Raw genomic sequence first — 21,141 nt, forward strand, 5'->3', positions numbered from 1 at the left:
AAATTAAAATTGTTTCTATATGAATTGCCATAGCGGGTGGATAAACGTGCACTTCCGGAATTTATTGCATGCCTCTTCGTCATCGGAAGCATTACAATACATCTTTCCGGTCATTTCCGGATTTCTTTTTAAATATACAATGTAAGAAGCCCTCGTTAATGTTTTCTAAGACATTTGACTTACTAGCGTAGTATTGAAGTACGATATGGTTAACAGGTTATTACATAGAATTCATCACATAGCATGCTTTATCAGCCCTCGTTTATGTTATCATCACTCCAGCGGGACTGATAAAATTACCTCTGCCTGATAAAGCACGTGATATGAAAAATGCTAAGTAATAATATATAGTTATCTCCCTTAATTTTTAAATCTATATATAATTTATCATAATTATACTAAGTCTTATTATAAATAAAAGTAAAATTTTACTCCTCGATAAATTTTAAAACGAAAATTGTTTCCCAAAGAATAGTCACAGCGAGCCGATAAAGATGCATTTCCGGAAATTATCGCATGCCTGGAAGCTTCATCATACCAATTTCCGGTCATTTCTGATTTTTTTTTTAGAACAAAATATGGACAAGATGGAGGTAGCCCTCGTTCATGTTTTCCTAGTATATAATAAACGGATTATTACTTATATTATACGTGTCGTTAATAAAGGCAAAATGTTACCCTTCGAAAAATCTTTAAACGAAAGTGTTTTCCTAACATTTAGAGGGCTGGTAAAGGCGCACTTCCGGAATGTATCCCTTGCCTCTTCGTCAATGTTCCGAAGCTTTACCAATTCCTTTTCCGGTCATTTCCGGGAATTGTTTACAAACATGGAACAAGGAAGACAACCCTCGTTTCCATAACTTAGGTTTTGGAGTATATTATAAACAGATTATCTGATAGCGTGCATCACATCATATGCTTTATCAACCCTCGTTCATCTTATCATTCTCTTTTGGCAATGTAGTTAATTGTTTCTCTTCCGGTTTTAACGGCCTTGTATCTTGACTGGAGTGTCATATCTCGCTTCAATCTCGTGTGCCTATTAAAAAAGGTGCCGGTACTGACTTTCCTAGGCAACAACCATATTATACTCAAGGAGGTGGAGGGGCTTGGATTATTTTGAAAAACAAAATGAAATTATACCAAATTTGAGCAAAAATCTTTTTACTCAGCAATGGATAGAATAAAATACGATTCAATATTTCCCCATCACTTAACACTGTCGATTTTCAAATAACTTTTTTAACTCCGATTGCTTGCGCGAAAACAAAAATGTCTATCTCAAAATGAATAGTTTCACATCATCTATTTTGGGGTCTGCTTCATTGTATGGGCTTAATTGAAGTTTAATTGTTCGTTGCATGGCATTTGGTGGGTGACTATCTCACAGACAATCATACAACATCTCTTTGTTTTCATATAAAATCCCATACCCCATTCGAGAAGAAAATGATCAGTGCCTCACCAAATATAACGACTTCATGGACTTGGTAACATAATTAATTCGTTTGTTACTAATTAGTTAATCTTTTGTTCATTATAACAACTAATTAAGTAGCACTTCATATAAGAATCATGCAAAATTTGATTCATGGCTGGAGAGCCTACATATTTTTATTTTTGATATTTTGTTTGAAATGTTATAGTAAATTACAAAAATTAATACGTGGCTTTTCATACAACCCCTGTTCATTAGAGATATAAATATATAGAATGTACTGTTGAATTCAAATTAATGGAGATAACTGTGTTAATGACACTAAAATACAGTAGAAACCATTGGATTTTCAGTGTGAATTGTCTCCGAAGACCAGACAGATTAAACTGAATGATTATTTCATCATATAGACATATAAAGCGACTTAAAACATAAAAATAAATGAATATGTAGCTTTCTGGGGTGTATCACATATTACAGATTTTGCAAGATTCTTACAACTTCTTAATCGTTAAAACGACTTCCGTTCGACTGAAAAGAATTATTTACATGACACTAACTGGCTTACCAACGTTCACGAATGCGTCTTTACATGAAAATAACCAGCGTCAAAACATTAGGAACAGATATTGTGAAACAAAGCAAATGCAACATCATATATCATATAGTACATTATAAGCTCTGAAAGGTCTTGACAACAAAAGTAATAAAATTCATGCATGGTAACAGTACGATGACAACAACCTCTGTTACTTATGTATGATTTTAGTTACTTTATGTTCTTTGTTGTGTATGTCTGTTTTCCATGTCTGGTCTTTGTCCCTGGATTAAATTCTGTTGATTACCGCTATAACCTTGGTTCCCTTGATTATTCCTTCAAAATAAACTAAATGTCAAATAATGACATGAAAACACAATAATTTCCAAAATCTCCTGTATGTGGACAGGTGCATGTCTGCGATTGGGTCAAACTAGTTATATAACCATCCCCTTTAATGTAAGGTTAAAAATGTACTGAAACAAAAAATGAATTCAGTCCCCATAAAATTTACTCAGTAACAAATCCAAATTCTTCTTTATGGAATACCTCAACATACAACATATAGACAAAATATGATTAAAGAATGCTCACAGTTACTGAAAGCTATCTCAGAACATATTAAAAAATGAAAAGAACTTTCCAGACACTTACATTTTTTGTTCATTCTTGTTCCTTAAAGATTGAGAAATTTACATGTATGTCCAACGCCAGAGAGACCACATGCTCTGTGCGCCGGTCCTGTGTTCTCAAAATTGGTTAGGTAACTACTTATTGTAGCCATGGAATAGAACAAGCAGCAGAGCAACTGTTACCAAGGTAACGAGTGCGAGGTAGAATCGTAAAAAGAAAGAGTCCCAAACTCTGCTTACATCACTCCATTCTAGTTCAGTTTCACATTCATCATCGGACAAGTTTTCTTTCGCGTTTTTCGAAATTATGTTTTGGACTTTAGTCCGAGACTTCGAGCAACAGCATGATTTTCCCTCGCAAAGTAGCACGCGGAAACAGGAAGTGATGCCTCTGGTCCATCTTGGGATAGGTTTTTCCGAACTTTGATTATGGCACTTGATGATAAACAGAGTTGTTGGGACCGATAAAATGTCAAGAGCTAAACCAAACACCAAATAGATACCTGAAAACGAAAGTATTTAAACATATTAAAAATTAATGGCACGAACAAAAAAAAACATACATACAAACAAACAAACAAAAAACACTGAAAGCTTAGTTTTTATGATATAAAATAGCAAAAGTTAAAAGACAATGTAACATGTACTTAGTACTTAAAGCGCGAAATTTGGCGCTACAATACTTGGTTTAACACACCATTAACGTCGGAAATGCTTGTACCAAGGCAAGTTCCACGCAGCGGCAGACGTTCATTTCCTGTCTTACTAAGCGCTGCAGGCCTTTCTAAAATATCGAGTGTTATTCAAATCATTATGTCGTTTGACAATCGGATAACGTCGCGTAAAATCTTTCCCTTGAATTTTGTGAGAGACCGGCTGTCGTCAGACACTGTTCGGAGCTTGGTACAAATGGAGGGTCGTTGCAGTTGTTACAACGTTTTGGTCTTGCCCTGATTTTCTACGTGGCCTTTATACTATTCCTTTTGATTATTGCCTGAAGTGTTTCTCAATTAACTTGATAATTTTGTTACTAGCCTTTATATGCACTTCCATAAGTCAACAATGACATTAAATGGTTAATTAATTTACCTCTGTTTCTACAAAATATAAGAGCATATTTTCATTTTATGCTCGGACTTTTGAATGACAATAAAACGCCAATAATTAAAGTACAAATATACGAACATGAAGACAATATTACACAAAACTATCGTAATTAAACAGTTACTTGCAAGAAATATATGTATATGGAGATAGAAAAAAAAATGTTAAGAGTGGAAAATATAGCGAACTTACTCAGAATTGAGGTGTTGACGGAAGTCGTCGGCATGGTATCGGAAACAATGGTGAGATATACGGCATAAGCCAGCATGACAGTCAAGCAATATCCAATCTTCTCTCCGGCATCTATGGACACATAGAAGGTAAGACAGCTAAGAAAAGACAGAAAGATCATTGGGACAATGGTGTTGAGCACGATAAACTGGGGTCGTCGTCGGAAGGTGAAGAATACGTTACTCATGACATAGCCACGTGCATCGCGGTCCTCTTCTGTGATGGAAGTATCAAAAGATATATATTGCCATTCTCCACTTTCTCGGTAGAATTCGTCCAAGACTCTCTTTCGGTGGAACTGCATGTCAACCTCACTCCGGGAGTATGACCACGTGCTCAAAGTAATGGCGCATGTCTGAGTATCAAACGGATAATATGTTATGTCACATGAGCAGTAGGTTTTCAAGACAAATGGCTGTGTCCACCATACTTTTCCCGTGTTTTGTATCCTCATCAAGTTGGTTTCGTCATCAATTATGCTTGCGCCGCTCACCCTAACAATGGAAGAAAGTAATGCATGTTAAATTATATTTGAATTGCCATCGTGTCAAAACGGCTGCAGCTATTTCATTTTCGGAGGTTGTGGTGGACGGTTCATCAACAGTAAATCAAAATGCTTGATATGGAAACCTTGATAAGGTTACTTTGTACAAGCAGTAAGCTAATTTGTTGACATAAATCAGGAGTTCTTGGACAAAATCATGAGATTTTTAACATAGATTTTACGTCAGCTTATTGGAGAGTTTAAAGCATAACTGTCATCGACTATACTTACGAGTTATGTACAATAAGCAGAGGTCTCCAAGTTTCAGTGGATGTGGAATATATATCGGTCATAGATGCATAAGTAAAATCTGAGCTCCAGTCAAGTCTAGGGTCGTCCCAAACCTAAAGAGAAAATGTCTTTGAACGCATCGCACGAAAGCTCTATCTTCATGAGGACGTAAATGAGTGTCTTTGTAATTTAAAATTGGATATTCTGTATGGATGTCGAAGTTTTGTCCCAACTTCTACACTGTTTGCATTTTATTCTTGTTTATCGCAGTTTTTGTATGTCGAGTTGGTCGTCCCCTTACGCAACATCAGTCTCTTTTGTCAGTTGAGATCGAAGATCGGGAACTACTCGCGATCACAATTGAATTGAAATAAATCTTAATCATATTTTTTTCGATATGGAGACAATTCATAAAAAAACAATTTTCTTTGAAGCTATAGGAACGATCTCGACACGTCTTCATAGATTTGACTTCATTGTGGATCACGTACAAAAAATATAGGTGCTTACTTCTACTACTGTTTACGACAATAACACTTTCAATGCTAAAGTTTAATTCGTATTTTGATTTTATCCAAATTCAGTCTTTTAAATGGTCTAAAAAATAATATTGACATTGAAACAAGTAAACATGTAAAAACGTAGTAGATGTATGAGTAATTTGTTGTGAAACATCGTGTATTGAATGTTGGTCAGAAAGAAAATCGTAATGGTCTTAACTGACGGAAAAGAGACAATACCCTTTTAAACATGTTTAATCATTCTCTTGGAATAACAGAATTTTTTTTTCAAACATCCTTATTCTTAAAAAAAACCACTCTCTCTCAATATATAAATATATATTTATGAAATTTACCATTAATTAAGTATTCATTTTCTGGCCCTGTATGTAGTGTTTCGTTTTCAGTTTCACTTTACTTATATGCTGCCGGAGTATATATGTGTAACATTTTCGTTGTACTTGTGCATAATGTTTTGGGCCATTTAGTAGTAATTTTTATGATAGAGTAGGGAACTTCATGTTTTTTCCAGACATAAAAAATATATAACATTTTACTTACCGCGGAGTAATATCCGGTCATGGTCATAGTTTCATCTTTGATATTCTGGATAAAAATAGTTCGTACATTATATAAATATAAATATAAACTGCAGCATTCTTGCTTTTGCTGCCTTAGTTCGTCCTTAGTGTGCCATAGAAATGATGAACAATATCTTATAAGTACATTAGTACTTTATGAATAGAATTGAGACGAAATGCTGTGGTGTAGACTTTTTATACCCCTCCCCCGCAAAGCGAAGGGTATATAGTTAACATGTTGTCCGTCCGTTCTAATCTTGAACTTTTTCTAAAGACCACAGAATGGAATTTGACGAAACTTTCACAATTTTTCTATCCTATGATGCAGTGGAGTGTATTTTTTTTCTTTATCTGAATCAGTTATTGGGGTACCTCAATGGTTTCTGGGGAAGGAGCGGAGCTTTGTTCACACTTTATCTTATTATGTTCAAATAGCTTCACGGGATTTTTATGAAAACATGACAGATTTCCCATGAAAACAAGGATTCTTAAAATTTGTATTTTTTGACGGAAACCTTTTATAAAACAAATTTTGTAAACCTTATAACTTGCGGACCCAGTTATTTCTTTTCTCTTTAATATATTATGCATTTTGTTATATTAACAAGACACCCCACAAGCATGTTACAATGTTACATGAAAAAACTATTTCTATCAAAAATACTCTACTCTATTTATCAAATAATGCCAATTTAATTTTTGTATCCTAGCAAAACCCCAATGCATTTTCCTCTCCATATTTTGTTATTGTAAAGAAGAGGGGTGCATTAAAAGGTAAGTTTAAACCACTAACAAGAGGTTCTTGGGAGCCTGAATCGCTCACCTGATTGAATTTTGCCTTTCAAAGGCAATAAATTTAATGAGAATTTGTCCAACAATTTTGACTTAAGAATACTTTGGTAGGATTTCTCATAAGGATCATTTCAGCAATTGAAAGTTTCTTTCTATCTACCATAGTTTTCAATATAGTGCCTGAAAACTGTAAAAAAAAAAAAAAAAAAAAAAAAAAAAAAAAAAAGGCACTTTCCCCTTTCAAGGGAAATAACTCTAACAAAGAGTCTTCTAACAACTTTTATCCCTGGAGACTTTTGTAGTCCTAATAATAAGGATCATTTTAGCAATGAAAGAATTTAGCTTAAATCTAACGGTTTTGGGCATAAATGCGAAAAACTACTGTCTGACCCCTATGTTCTATTTTTAGTAACGACGGTCATGTTTTTCGACGAATCAAAAATCTAAACTCCAGTTCTATGCAGGATACCTAAAAAAAAACATTCATACCAAGTTTGGTTCTAAGTGGTCGAGTAGTGTCAGAGGAGAAGATTTTTGAATGAAATATCATTAAAATAGAAAAAAAAAACGTGGAAAAGGGACAATAACTCCAAAATGGCTGAACAGATTAAAATAAAAATTTTACCACAGATAGATCTCATCATGTGAACACTTTTGTCCCATGTCAGAATTTGACTAAACCTATTGTCAGAGTTTTGAAAAAAAAATGTTAACGAGGGACGACGACAACGACGACGGACGCCAAATGATGGCAATAGCTCACCTTACAAAAAAAAATGGTCAAAGGGAAATAACTCCAAATAAGGTATCTTGAAAAAATGATAGTTTTCAATTTCAAGACCATAGATACCAGCTTCTTTTAGTTTTGCCAACTGAAAACTAAGAATGTAGAAAATCTATTGATATGTTTCAAGTGGTTTTGTAGAGAATAGGTAGAGAAAAGATTGAAATTTGCATTGAATTGCACATTATCTAATGCAGTGCAAGAATTTGAAATTCTGCGAACTAACGAACCTTACAAAACCATGGAAACTGATACCCACGAATGAAAGTACTGTCAATGCGAAAAAAAAAAGCGGAGGACGTTTACCCTACCGGTGCACCTGGTCCATAACCAGTTTTTAGTGGACTCCGAGTTGCTCATTTACTTTAATTTGTTTCTTTGCATGTATTATTTTAGTTACGTTATTTTCTTTGTTGTGCTTGTCTGTTTTCCATGTCTGGTCTTTGTCCCTGCATTGATTACATTCTTTTGATTTCCGCTTGAATCTTAGTTCCTTCGGTTACTCTTTAACGGGATTATATGAGCCTTCACAACAGCATTCGTAAGGTAAAAAAGTAGTGTTTCTTTTTCGTAAACTAATCTTTATTATGACTTTTTAACGCGTTGAGTTTTAGCAAGTAAGGAATTATTAAAGTAGAATTCTATTTATGGCTTGTTAAAGGTGTTTAATAAATTCTGGCGTTGTATAAATTCAAATTTTTTTTATTCAAATTTTGTTAAAATTATCAACAAACATTTTGTCGGATACCTTTTATTACGGTTCCATCTGTCAATATGTTTGTGAAATTTTCTGATGCAACGTTGCATTAGAATCCAAACAACAACTTCGATAGGTATTTATACTTAACGGAGTTAATCTATGTTTAAAGCCAAAGTTAAAGCGGTAGCGGATCCAGAGGGGGTGCATAGGGTTGGCAAACTTTTTTATTGGAAAATTTGTCTTTTTAATGCGTAAAATTGACCAAAAATTGCAAATAGTGCCCTAGCACCCCTCTTTTTCTGAGGAGCCAAGGCTGGCATCCCTCCTTTTTAAAGTGTCTGGATCCGCCCCTGAAAATATTACGGGTGCTTCCAAGGTGTGAACATCTTCAACATCTATCAGTAACCACAAAACACTAGAGGCGAACACCCAACAAAGAAAACATCATCATATCAGTACCTGAATACTGAATGTATTTCATGTAAACAATTTTGTCGGGTAAAATGTGTCTACAGTTTCATTAACTATTATTTTACATACCAGCTCGTTCAAAGTGATTGGCATGAAAGTGACGATTAATTTGACTTGGGTCGTTGGTCGAGTCTTAACTTCGTAACTGGAATACAACGAATTCCGTAAACCGGCTTCCAAAGTGGTAGAAAAACACAGAACACCTGGAAATAAGAATTGGTGTGTTATAAGTATAACTATAATGATGTAAATAAGGATTTAATAAAGTCGCTTTGTAAGAAAATGATAACAAATCCAAAAAAGTTTGTAACTTATTTGATACAAAGACATATTAATTAATGAACATTTATGAAGAAGGCTTTAAAAAATTGTGTATCACATATATAAATAGTTTGTTGTCTTTGTGTCCACTAATCTCGCTGCCTATTCCATGCAATTCTGGAGCGGGTCCAAGAACGGGAGTTCCTTGCGTACGCTTACCCTTAAATTGGGAAATTTCTGTTTTTTGCATGAAATTCTGATTTTTCACAAATTTTACCACCAAGAATGCCCTTGCCTCGGTTCGTTCGGCATTTAGTTCTATGTACGCCCCTATACCCAAGATCCTGGATCTGCCCCCGAATGTTAACATAAATGTAAACAGATTAAAATGTAATCGTTGGTTATATGTAGTTTTATGTACTTTTAAATATTTTTTGTCAATAAATATGCAAAATATAATTTTCCTTTAAACTTCACCGCAAAAATTATGCCATGCCTTAATTCAAGTAATTTGTAAAGTAAAGTTATCTTGAAAAAGTTTAACGGTGATGCTTAAAGATATAACTTACTAGAAAAGATACTAAAAGCATAAAAAAATCTAAAATAACTTCCAACGTCCATATTTAGAGATGGATGTCCTTTAATTACACAGTAATCGGAAACTTTTCGGAAGTTTTTTTACATTTAAAAGGCAGTAGTCAATCACAGTTGAAAGCGTTCCCGTTTTTATGTCAACAAAAACGTTTTAAATGTAATAATATTTTAATATCTTAATAACTTTAACTTAGTGTTGTAACGACCTTCCGTATTTTCGGAGTGTCTTTCATAAAATGTTTTGGTGTCGTTAAGTCAATTTTGTATATATTACATTCTTTATAAGGGTCATGCAAGGGGAAAGCAATGGTTGACCCAGGGGTGGGTCCCAAGGGTCGGAGTCTTCAACAAGTTTTGGAGCAAATTTTAGCAATAATGAACAAAAAAGTCCTGACAGTAACATTAAGAAGATGTCCATAAAAGTCTGCAGGTTTAGTTATATATATACATCACAGAAGCAAGCAAGTCAGGCGTACATCATCAAATTAAAAACCAATGTTTCCTCCGATTAAAACACATGAACTGCTTCTGAAGGAAATCTTTAAAATGTACCGCAAGTAATACGTATACCCTATAAAGCATGAAGTTGCACGCGCTGTCGTGCTAGCGAAACCCCCACTAGTACAGGAAGATGATATCGGACAGCAGCAAAAATTGCTTATGTGCATCGTGTGGCCTTTCTATTCAAAGCAACATACCAAATGAAACTAATTCATGCACTGGGAGGCGAAATAATAGCGACGAAATTTAGACGGACGGACAAAGTGATTCCAATGTACCACCCACTCGTGAGTGGGAGTATAGTAATTAGGTACTAGTGATGATAACTAAAATAAGTCCACGTAGATTTCCTAGCCTCATGTTTGGTTATATTTATGTTTCTATGAATTGAACAAAAGGGGCATGTCGAATGTGTATAAGATATTTTTATTCTCGCTTTTTTGATCTGTATGATTGTTTTCTCATCTTCTGTGAAGAGATAACAAAAATTATACAAAACGTGCACCAGCTAATGGGAAAAATCAGAAACATACATGTCAAAAACCCACCGATTTGACAATATAATTTCATTCAAAGATGCTTTCTCTATTTGAAAACACCATTATTTGATCTCTGCATCACTAGATTTGCTCAGAAATTTTTCAAAAAAGTTAGAAAATAAGGTATTTGACAGAGTTATCTACCCTTGAAATATTCATTTTCAGTACATTTCAATGAAGTTATAACTCAATTTACCAACAAGATACGGAAAATCTTGTATGTTTTCCTTGAATCTGATGGTGCAATTAGTCAAACTTTCAAAATAGTGGGTTTTTTCATACCATATTCACCCACTGCCTGATTCTAACAGAGACTCATACTTAACTACTTTTTTAGACGTGAACAACATCTCTTCATACTTTTTGCCTGTTCTTTTCACAGATTAGTACTTGCAGTTTGTCCGAAAACCAGGCTATCAAATTTGTTTCATTTTCCATCTATTGAAAGTACATGTGTGTTGCTTTTATCCTTAGGCGATAATTACACTTTCGTAAGTCAATAATGAAATAACTTAAGTACAAGTAGCTATAGGATAGTCCTTTTAACACTACTTAAAATCATATAAGTTGGGGTTCATTATTCTAAATGTAATATAAAATATCAAAAATCAAATTTTCCGTTTGCTTAGTTAATAATGTGATAATTCTGTTATGGTGACGGGAACAAAGTTTGGACAATATCTTTGTTGTTTAATGCCATTACAATGTCATTTAAGTAATATTCAAAGTCTTGTCCCCAATGTCGGAAAATTTTAAAAAGGGCATCATTAAAAATCAATGTTTATTAAGGAAGGTAAAAACAAATGTTAATCCCGGAATTGAAATTATATTATTTATTTAAATACTTTCAGCAACAAAGTACTGCCGCATTCCCGCATGAGACTATTTAGCACTCTTAGAAAAGATAATTCACCGAAAATCAAACATAATTAAGCTGGAACTATAGTGTAAAGAAGGAACCTTTTAAGAAATTAAAAGCTGTGCTAAATTGCACTTGAGATACCGCAGACAAAAATACAAACAAACAAAAACAAAATGAAATGAAATGAAACAAAAGAAAAGAAATAAAGAATAACAATAAACAAACAAACAAACAACAAAATTAAAAGGAAAGGAATCGAGCATCCGTCCGTTCAGACAAACAAAAAGTAGATGTTAAATAATAAATAACTGGCAAAGTAGTTGGACGGACAGTTGTGGATCACAATGATTTACAATTCAGCGTCAAGTAAGTGAGGAGATAAATATAAGTATTCATGGAAACATATTTAGGACAAATAAGTGTGATGAGGAAGAACAGTTCCCGGCGTGTGTTTTACTTACATTATAAGGCTGGTTCAAAAATGTAGGTCAACCAGCGGTAGGAAATGTTAGCATTTATGAATTTCTGCCATTGACCTTCTTTTAACTCAAGATTAATTTCTGGATCCCCCCTTTCGAACTTGTGCCTACCTCTGATCACATCGCAAACATCGTTGTCTCATCGACTATAAGTGAAAATATCAATGAATTTCTTTCAATATTACCATGTGTTTTAAGTGTAATAATGTTTAAGTATAAATTATGACCCGCATTCTAAAAAAAGCAAGAAAACACGGCATTTTCTTTTACTGTACAAGGAAAAGAACATCTAGTATAAAAGATTAATCAAGGAAACCAAGATTCTATTGGAAATCAAAAGAATGTGATCCTGGGACAAAGACCAGACATGGAAAACAGACACCCATAACAACTAACATACAATTACCGAAATAATACATACAAGGTAACAAAGGTGACTGGAGAGAGAGCGATTTTTTTTATTATATTTTTTTTTTTTTATCATGAAAAATGGTTCGTATTATATATATATATATATATATATAGAAGGGTCTGAAAAATTCCCAACGATGTTAGAACTGTCAAATTTGCGAAGCAAATATATATATATATGAATAAATACATGTGAAAATTAAAACATTTTGATTTACAGTTAAATTTTCATCACCAGCTAAAATCAATTCAATCCAAATGTCATATTGATCAATCTGTGACTGTGCTAACAATGTTCCGTCTATGAATTGTGTGATTTTCGCATTCCAAAAAGAAATGAACAGCATCTTCAACAGGGTGGCCACAGCTACAGGACGGATCGTTAATTATATTGACTCGATGGAGATCAGTATTTAATGAACTACATATATTTCTAAGACTCGTATGAATTATATTTATCTTTCTCATCCCATAATTATAATAAATGAGAGTTTTGAAATAGGTTGTTTGATTCGCTCTTTGAAAATGCCTAAACTCCTGGAATGTCTTACGTTAGAATTGAGTTAATTACAATCCTTTATTGTGTTAAAAAAGAATGATTTATTAGTGCTAGCCAAACGGTGCTGTTGTACAACGTAGTCATCATTGTTTCGCAGGTTACATTGTGTTACTTCACTTACTAATGGGGGTAATAGAGTAGAAAAGATTGAGGCGTCGATGTTTTCGCCTATCAACTAACTGTTCCCAACCGGTTTCAAAGTAAAGAGATTCCTTGCTGGCAAACAGGGGTAAACCTGTTACTATCCTGTCAGCTTCTAGTTGTATTTTTTTTTCTAAAATATCAGATTCTAGCTCTGTACAACAATCCCACACGCATACTCCATTACATGTAGGGTAAGCGTCCTCTGCTTTTCTTGAAACATCCACCGTGTTGCCTATGAGAAGTCAAGTCCAGGGTAGACGAAAGAGGAAAGGAAATGCATGACACGTTGAACAAATCTGTTCTCATGGTGCAGATGGATACATCGTAACGATCCACGATTTCATGATGACGACCATGGAACATCAGTAGTGATGATTTCAATCTTGTAACAAGGAAACCCTATTCCAGAAGCCTAATTCAAGAAGTCTATTGTGGTACAAAAAAATGCGTAGTTATGGCATACTCTGGCATAACGTGTGCGTTGTGATATGAAAACTCCACTTGCAGATGCGGAAGGGATGTTGCCAAAGAGATGGAAAGGAAAGTTGAAATGAAAAGTCATCGTGATAGCCGTGTAGTTTGGTCAACAGTTTTCCTTTACTATAGGTCCCTAAGTGTAGGTCAAGATATAAGTGTTTGTAAATTCCTTTATCTCAAGTTTTTTTTGGCTAGATGTGATGTATAAAATCCCCGAAATTAGGATTGTTTAATGATAATACGTCATCATTATAGTGGAAATTGAGATTAAAGGATCTGGCTAAACGATGTTCCTTCCTTTGGATCAGATCAACTACAAAATCAGCCTCATAAGAGTGAAAGAATAGGTCAAAAAGTAGAGGAGCACAATTTGTTCCCATTATAATGCAGACCGTTTGTTGAAAACAAAACGCGTCTTCGTGAACAAATATGTTGTCGATCGAAAATTCCAGCATTTTGAAAACATCTTCTTCGGTATATTTCGACCAAGAACTACATAATTGTATCTAGGTGTACCATCTTTTTTGGAGTAACAACGTTAACGATGTATATTGTTTTTGAGTCGGGATTTTAACCCAGCATAGGGAATAGAAGTATAAAGTGTTGAAAAATCCTAGGTTTTCTACTATTGTATTCTGATAACTATTTTAATTGAGGGTTTCCAGAAGATCTCTCCAATTTTTCAGGATCCACATTGAATTAATACCACTACGGGAGTAACAAGTGTCATGGTAGGCCTGGAGACCCTCTTTGACAGTTGTGAGTTCTTTGACAGCAGTGAGTATAGAAGTTAAAAGTTTTGAAAGAGGTTTGGTAGTACATTTTGCAGATACAGCTATGTAGGATTCTTCGTAAAATGGCAAATCTATGCATCAGTCTTGTATTACATATTCCTGAGCGGGTATACTCAAGACATGGAGGCTAAAAAATATAGTGCCCTTTCTTTTAGCCTATTCCTGTTTTTGTTTCATGGCAAATGACTATCATTCTTCATCAAAAGTACAGGGTAAATTTATATCAAGCTATGACACAAAAAAGCTTGTTTTTGAGGAAAAACAGTATCTTCATGAAAAATTATGCTTCAGAAAATGGGTCTATTTTATGAACTCAAAATAAAAGTGAAAGTAGAAAAAGTCTATTTTTAGTTCGACCTGTCCTCCTGTACCAAAGTTCGTGCCTTTTTTCTAAAATGGACCAAACATTATTTTTGACATTTTTTTAATGGAAAAAAAAAACGTGGTCAAAAAGTTGGATTGAAACTCCTTATCTCTTTTTTTAATCATGAAAATTTATGGTATACTATAGAAGACTGAGACCTCTAACAAATCCTTGGTTTGGCATTACAGCCTATCTGCAATATGCAAAATTGAGTTATCTCGCTTTGAAGAAACAAAATATTTTTAATAGTTTCCGATTTGTGGTGATTTTCCATGATGTCAAAATCATGACAAAAAAGAAAATGAACATTGGCGGTGATCATGTCTAACAGCTGATTCGGAGATGATTTCTACGGTAAGTAGAAACACGGATGTATATATGTAAATCTTAAAAATAAGCCCGCTTTGTTTGTAAACAAGCACATGCATAATTAATCATAATGTAAATGACCTACAAATGGCCGATGTTTACACATACATGTAGTTATGCATGTATAGTGTAGTATGGGCTAGTAATGATAAACGTATTTTCAGCGAGTCCAAACATGTAATTGAACGAAGAAATGGTATAAATTGCCGATGTGAAATTTATTAATTTTTTAAAGCACGTAAGGTTTTTTGTTTTGTTTTTGTGAAACGAAGATTTTTGAATAATTATACCATTTCTATGATTTTATTTGGTGGAAATTTTAGTTTCTATGACATTGTCTGTAAAGAAATTAGTGAAATTAATATGTCTTTTCGGCCTTCGAACATTTATACATGTATTTTCATTCTGATTAGCAAGGCCATGACCAAATAATTTTGCGTGTTTCTATCAGAAATTTAGGATTTTATGATAAACCATCAATACAAAGGGTGTAAATTTTCTTTCATTGTCAATCTATGTCGCCTGTATTTTGCACTTAAGCATCATTCTGTCAGGTCACATTCTTTATCATTTCATTTCGATCATTTCATCATCATGGGAATTTCAAGAAATTTAACATCTTTTTAATTATTGCAGGGTACATACTCCTATATACAGTATATACACACGTGCCGCTGGAATTAGTCTGTTTTTCTCGAGTTTAAATTTGTGATTGGATTATAAATTTTCTACTTTCCTATGTCAATGGATTTTCATTTCTGAGTCATACTATATCAATAGGGCATATTTCTACACTTTAAATGTATAATTTATTGCGAAGACAAACTTTCCTATTATCACCAATTAATTTTCAATTAGTGTCTGCTGATAACCATGGGTAAAATGTTTGTTTAATCTTAATTGATAAAGGGGTGATTTGATGTATTACAGATGTAAGGGATTCGATCAAAAGGTTAAGCAGTTGTGGTTTTCTGCCACCTGCGGGGTGCCTGCGCCCAGCACCCAATTTTTAACGAAAGTGAACACCCCCCCCCCCCCCGCTTCCCTGGTGGTACCAAACAGGGTCTATCCGATTGATGAACTATATCAGTCAGGAGTTATTATGATGTGTCTCTTTTATAACGATCTTTTGTCTGTTGTAGGTCCTGTGACATCTTTGATAAAGAAAAGGAGAAGAAAATGGAATCTCTCGGGCTCATTCTTATGATACCATTTTGTGTTTGTTTTATTCTTTTGTTTGTGGTATGTTGTTTCGCAGAAGAACTTAAGCGCATGTGCAGAATGCCCAGTCAGTTGCCTCGAGGTCAACTGGAAAGCGGTCGGCGACGTAGCCGACAACGAAGCAGACGGCTTTATGACCTTTCGGGCCCTATCGAGGAAGGACGATCGCCAAATGGCGAGGATGTTCAGGCTCTTTTGAGGGGCCGTAGTCGTAACGAGTCGGGAGACTCCACCGATACGCAATCTTGCCCTTGTAACGTTGTGATCATTACAAACGAGAGTGGCATGACGTCATACGTCGAGTCTCAAAGTTTTCTCAATTTAGCAGGACTATCTGCGTCTCAGACATTGCAGTTATCAGGCCCTCTCAGTATTTCACAGACAGTTATCACGCATAATTTGCCAGGAGAATCTTATGATTCGACCAGATCTCTTGGCCAATCAAATTTATCGTTTTCTGATGGACAAAATCGACAGCCTAGTCAGGAACAGAGCTGACCAATGGCGTGCTCTATATTCTAGTTGTTTGTTTGTACCGTTGAAATTTGTACTGTAGACCTTTCCAAAATTTTGATCATGCCGACAGTAGAAGTGCATATGTTTGTCTCGAGTGATACTTACTCATGCTTAGATTAGCGATATTGTACATTTCATCTGCAGGTACATGATCAAGTTGATTGAAATTTTAAACTTTCCAATAGGGACAAGGAGAGTTGGAGGTTTGCACATAGTCGACGTGCCCTCTTTGCTTCCTGCAATGAGAAATGAAAATCATTTAGACTTACATACTAAGCGCCACATTCAATGTATCTGCTTTTTCACAGTTGAAGACATTTTTCCTTGATATAGGTACTGCAGGTTTGTAACAATCGGAACTTCTTGACCATTTTTTATTTGTAACTTGAAAGTCTGAGGAGTTCCGTTGTATGATCAAAAATGTGCCATAAGAAATGAATACGGCTATTTTTAGTCAGTGAAGTGTTGGTCATCTACAAAGACCATTGTATGACATAAGTTTCCAGTCTAATTTTGACTGGATTGAATTCGAGGTGCAATTGCATAATTTTTAGTCCCATTTATTTACATGTGTAATTGTTGTTTTAAGGACTAACCCCTTTGTCAGTCACAGGGAGCATGTAACAATGGTTTGTGGTTTTACTTAATGTACTATAGTGAAACCTGTGTATAACCCCTTTTTGGTTTTAAAAACGATCCTGTTTAGACAGGTGTCCAGTTTACCGAGGTTCAAAATATATATTGAAATGATATATTGAAAGGAAGGGGATGTTGGGTATAGCTTATCCAGGTTTAAGGATTATTCAGGGTTCGGGTAAGGCAGGTTTCGCTGTATTTAATTTTGTTTTTTTTCTTTTTTAATACCGAGAGATATGGTCTATTTTATTATGGTTTTATAGTGTAATTTAAAATTGTAAGTTGGCGAATGTCCAGAAGCCATTTCCACAACGCAAGAAGTTGTATGTCCGCTCCTTCATACCGTTATTTTGGCACCTTGTCGGATAATATGTGACAGGCCAACTTTCTAGCAGTGCTAGGATAGTCCAGAAGTGTCCTGATCCATTGGCATTCGTCATAGACAAACAAAAAGTGTCAATTTTACACGTTTGATCAGGGTATTTTATTATTTCATGGGCATAACTTCTTAAACTGAGAATCTCGTATTTTGATGACTGTGATAACTTATTTCAAATTATATGAACAAGAACCTTTCTGATTTATGACTACATGTATACATTAACTACTGTTTTCCCAGAGTGAATTGTTCACTATGTAGACCATGATGAAATTACATGTGATTCCTTGGAGGATTTTTAATGAATTTTTACGCAGCTGATCCCTTATAAACGTTATTGTGGCAGTTAATTTACTGTTGTATGTCTGTCATCCGTACAACACATTTGCGCAGTGGCGGATCCAGGGGGTGCAGGGGCTGACACTCCCCTTTTTATTGGAAAATTTGTCATTGTCGTGTGTAAAATTGTCAAAAATGGCAAAAAATGTCTTGGCAGCCCCTTTTTTTCAAATTGTCTGGATCCGGCCCTGGTTGTGGGTTCTGGTGGGTGGGGTGGACCCCTTTAATTTTATTGAAAAATGTTGTGTAGAAGTTCGCCAAAATGATGCCCCCTTTGGTATTATTTATTGTATTCCGCTTGATGTGAACTTTGAATAAGGATATGCTTTACAACAGCTATTTATAGGAGCAAGACTTGTAGTTTATAAATATAAGCCAGGACTTTTAAGTTATTTATGTGGAGAGTTTTGACCGACTTTTATAGAAGGCGTGGCGTGGCTCATTTAGAATTTTTATCTTTTAAAAGATTTTTAGATTAGCATTATGAAGTTTCTTATTTCTTGATTAAAAGCTAAAACAAAGCATATAGGGTATCAAAAAAAGTTCCATTCGAGTTTATTTTTTATAGTTAGTAATACTCAATTTATTTTTTTTAGCATTTTTTTACTTTTCTAATTAATCACTGAAAACAACTCATGCGCTTGGCTTTGGGTTAATGTTCCGTTTCATGTAATTACGCTTACATTCGTTAGGCTAGATGACGAAACACCCCGGCCCATCAACTCCCGAAAAATAGGTATTGTGACATGGCCTGACGGGTTCATCCATTCAAACTTACATGAATTTCTGCAGTTCTTTTTTTTTCGGAAACTGGCCTAATTACATTCCATTCTTACCAGTTTTTTTAATTTTTTAATTTATACATTTTCCGCTAAAAATTCTTTTTTAACAGGTAGATACTGGCTCATGGACTATTTTAATTCAAATTTTGGGAATGTTATATATTTTGGTCTATAAATCAAATACATAAATAAAACATCTCTCTCGATTAGAACTGCACGGCATCGACTATTGTTTTCTTCAGTACTGAAATAGCCTTTTGGCAAACAGACAGAAATGTGTTTCATATTCATCAATTATTATCATATTATTTGTCTACAAAATTCGTGTTGGAAGCAGGGGTATTCTGGTCCTAATTTAGAATGTAAGCACACGTGTGTTAGCCGATTGTGGCTTTTCTAAAACACATGTACGGCACTGCGCAGTATTATCTATCCGGACTAGCAGTGTCTTTCTCAACATGTTAGTAAATATTTAATGGCATTGGTCACTCTTTATGTTGTTTTCAACTTTTTATTTTAAATTTTGTACAAATATTACGCATGCACATCACAAGGCTTAAAGGTATGTCTGTGCATGCTCTAGGTGTTTAAACATGGATTTTTTTTCTATCTCTTTATTCTTATATTTCATAAAATTCGAATTTGAATGCTTTAGAACGAAAGAATAATGCATATGTCTCTATCGCTGGCAGAAAAAAAAACAGTTATATTGAAGTAATTAAACGAACTTGTGTTAAGTTCAGCATGAAACTCGTTTCGATATTAAGTGTTAGTTTTTGTAAGAATCGGACAAAATGGGATAAATCAGAAACATGCACCTCAAAAACCCACCGATGGGATTATATAATTTAACACTACGATGCTTTCTCTGTTTGGAAAGATTATTATTTGATCTCTCAGACTGCATCACTGGATTTGCTTTCAATGTTAGAAAATTGAGGATTTTGACAGTTATTCGCCCTTGAAAGGTTCATATATTTAGTGCAGATCAATGAAATTATAACTCATTTTACCAAAATGATATGGAAAATCATTTTTTTCTTCTCCATTCTGAGGGTGCAAATATTCAAACTTTCAAAATGGAGTTTTTTCAACTCATGTTTCACCCCGTCTGATTCTTACAGAGACTACCCCTTAACAAAATTAATTTCTCGATTGATTTGAAAATTTAGTGAAAGTTACGTGAATATTATGTGAAAATATCACACCTGTTACTACTATGGGGTGTTTAACGTCATTGACTGCCCTGCCGGGTCTCGCACGAACGGATCACACCTGTTGGGTGTTTGTGATTATATATATATATATATATATATATATATATATATATATATATATATATACTATGATTTTTTTAATCTCCAACCTTTTACTATGTATGAAGTAGCCGTCCAACTAAGAAGCATGGATCACCACATCATGATGCTTAACTAATTTATGGAATGTACCTTTCAAATTTAGTTGAGAACACATTTTTTTTCGAATGAAATACTCATTTCTAATTATGCATGATTCTTAGTTGACTGACTGCTTTAAAAGTTATATTCTCTGTAAGAATTAAGCAGTGGAGGAATCATGCAGGCCTTTCCATTGAATTCTTCTTAAGTGTCAGTAATTCGGGAACTTGTAAGACGAACATATTGTCAATTTGTCTTCAATAGACCATCAAATATGTGCCAGCATTGTCAAATTCAGGAGCACATCCAGGATCTGAGTTTAGGGGGACGTTAATTGAATTAAATGCCGTGCAAAGCAATGCAAAAAATATTGTGGGGTGAAACTTGTGATTTTTTTTCTTACCGATTTAGGGGGCGTACGCCCGGGACGCCAGTCCTTGGATCTGCGCCTGAAATTAGTTTGTATTTTCTGAGCACGATTCATTATATTTTTTTTCAATTTGCCTGATTCTTACAGATTCTAGCACCTAAAAAGTATTCATGTACTTGCATCTATAAATATTTTAGAACTTTTCATAATTGTTACATTGACAATTTGTTGTTTTAGTCACTGTTTTCATTTAATAGAAACATTTTATTATATTTCAAGCAACTAGTTCTTATATGTAGAACATGTTGCCTTTGAGGGATGACTCTCTTTTCTTTAAAATAATTAGAAATTTTATTTTACAAAAATGTACATGCTGAAGACGGTGCTTTTAGAAATCTTCATACAATAAAATAAACTATTTCATTGTTCTCCGTTTTCTTATTTTTTATACTGGTGAAATAACAATACACCAGAAATGGACTAAGTTTGCTGTATCTCCTTTAATATCCAGTAAGAAGCAAATGAGATCTTTGGAAAAAGATAGTTAATATGTCCTGGGTCATCCATCAGTCTCTCTTCATTAATCTTCTTTACTTATATT

General features: G+C 34.3%; 2 protein-coding genes across 3 annotated transcripts; one reads left to right on the forward strand and one right to left on the reverse strand.

Moving 5' to 3' along the window:
- Positions 1 to 883: 883 nt before the first annotated feature.
- On the reverse strand, positions 884 to 9,491 carry LOC148599647 (neuronal acetylcholine receptor subunit alpha-3-like). Its single transcript, XM_088559292.1, has 6 exons — positions 9,377 to 9,491; positions 8,616 to 8,749; positions 5,780 to 5,824; positions 4,719 to 4,831; positions 3,905 to 4,437; positions 884 to 3,111 (listed from the first exon to the last, which is right to left on the reverse strand). The coding sequence occupies exons 1-6, from the start codon at positions 9,426 to 9,428 to the stop codon at positions 2,744 to 2,746; spliced, it is 1,245 nt and encodes a 414-aa protein (XP_088415418.1). The 5' UTR covers positions 9,429 to 9,491; the 3' UTR covers positions 884 to 2,743.
- Positions 9,492 to 14,748: 5,257 nt separating this feature from the next.
- On the forward strand, positions 14,749 to 20,966 carry LOC148599648 (uncharacterized). Of its 2 annotated transcripts, none has more exons than XM_088557505.1 (2): positions 14,749 to 14,885; positions 16,043 to 20,966. In XM_088557505.1, exon 2 carries the CDS (start codon positions 16,080 to 16,082, stop codon positions 16,617 to 16,619), a length of 540 nt encoding a protein of 179 aa, XP_088413631.1. In that variant the 5' UTR covers positions 14,749 to 14,885; positions 16,043 to 16,079; the 3' UTR covers positions 16,620 to 20,966. The 2 variants fall into 2 exon arrangements, with proteins under 2 accessions (XP_088413631.1, XP_088413632.1); XM_088557506.1 differs by lacking the exon at positions 14,749 to 14,885 and adding an exon at positions 15,016 to 15,138.
- Positions 20,967 to 21,141: the final 175 nt, after the last annotated feature.

Source organism: Perna viridis, chromosome 13 (assembly GCF_037379345.1).
Source record: "Perna viridis isolate PV_CMFRI_1.1 ecotype Kerala chromosome 13, ASM3737934v1, whole genome shotgun sequence".
In the NCBI taxonomy this organism is placed as follows: Eukaryota; Metazoa; Mollusca; class Bivalvia; order Mytilida; family Mytilidae; genus Perna; species Perna viridis.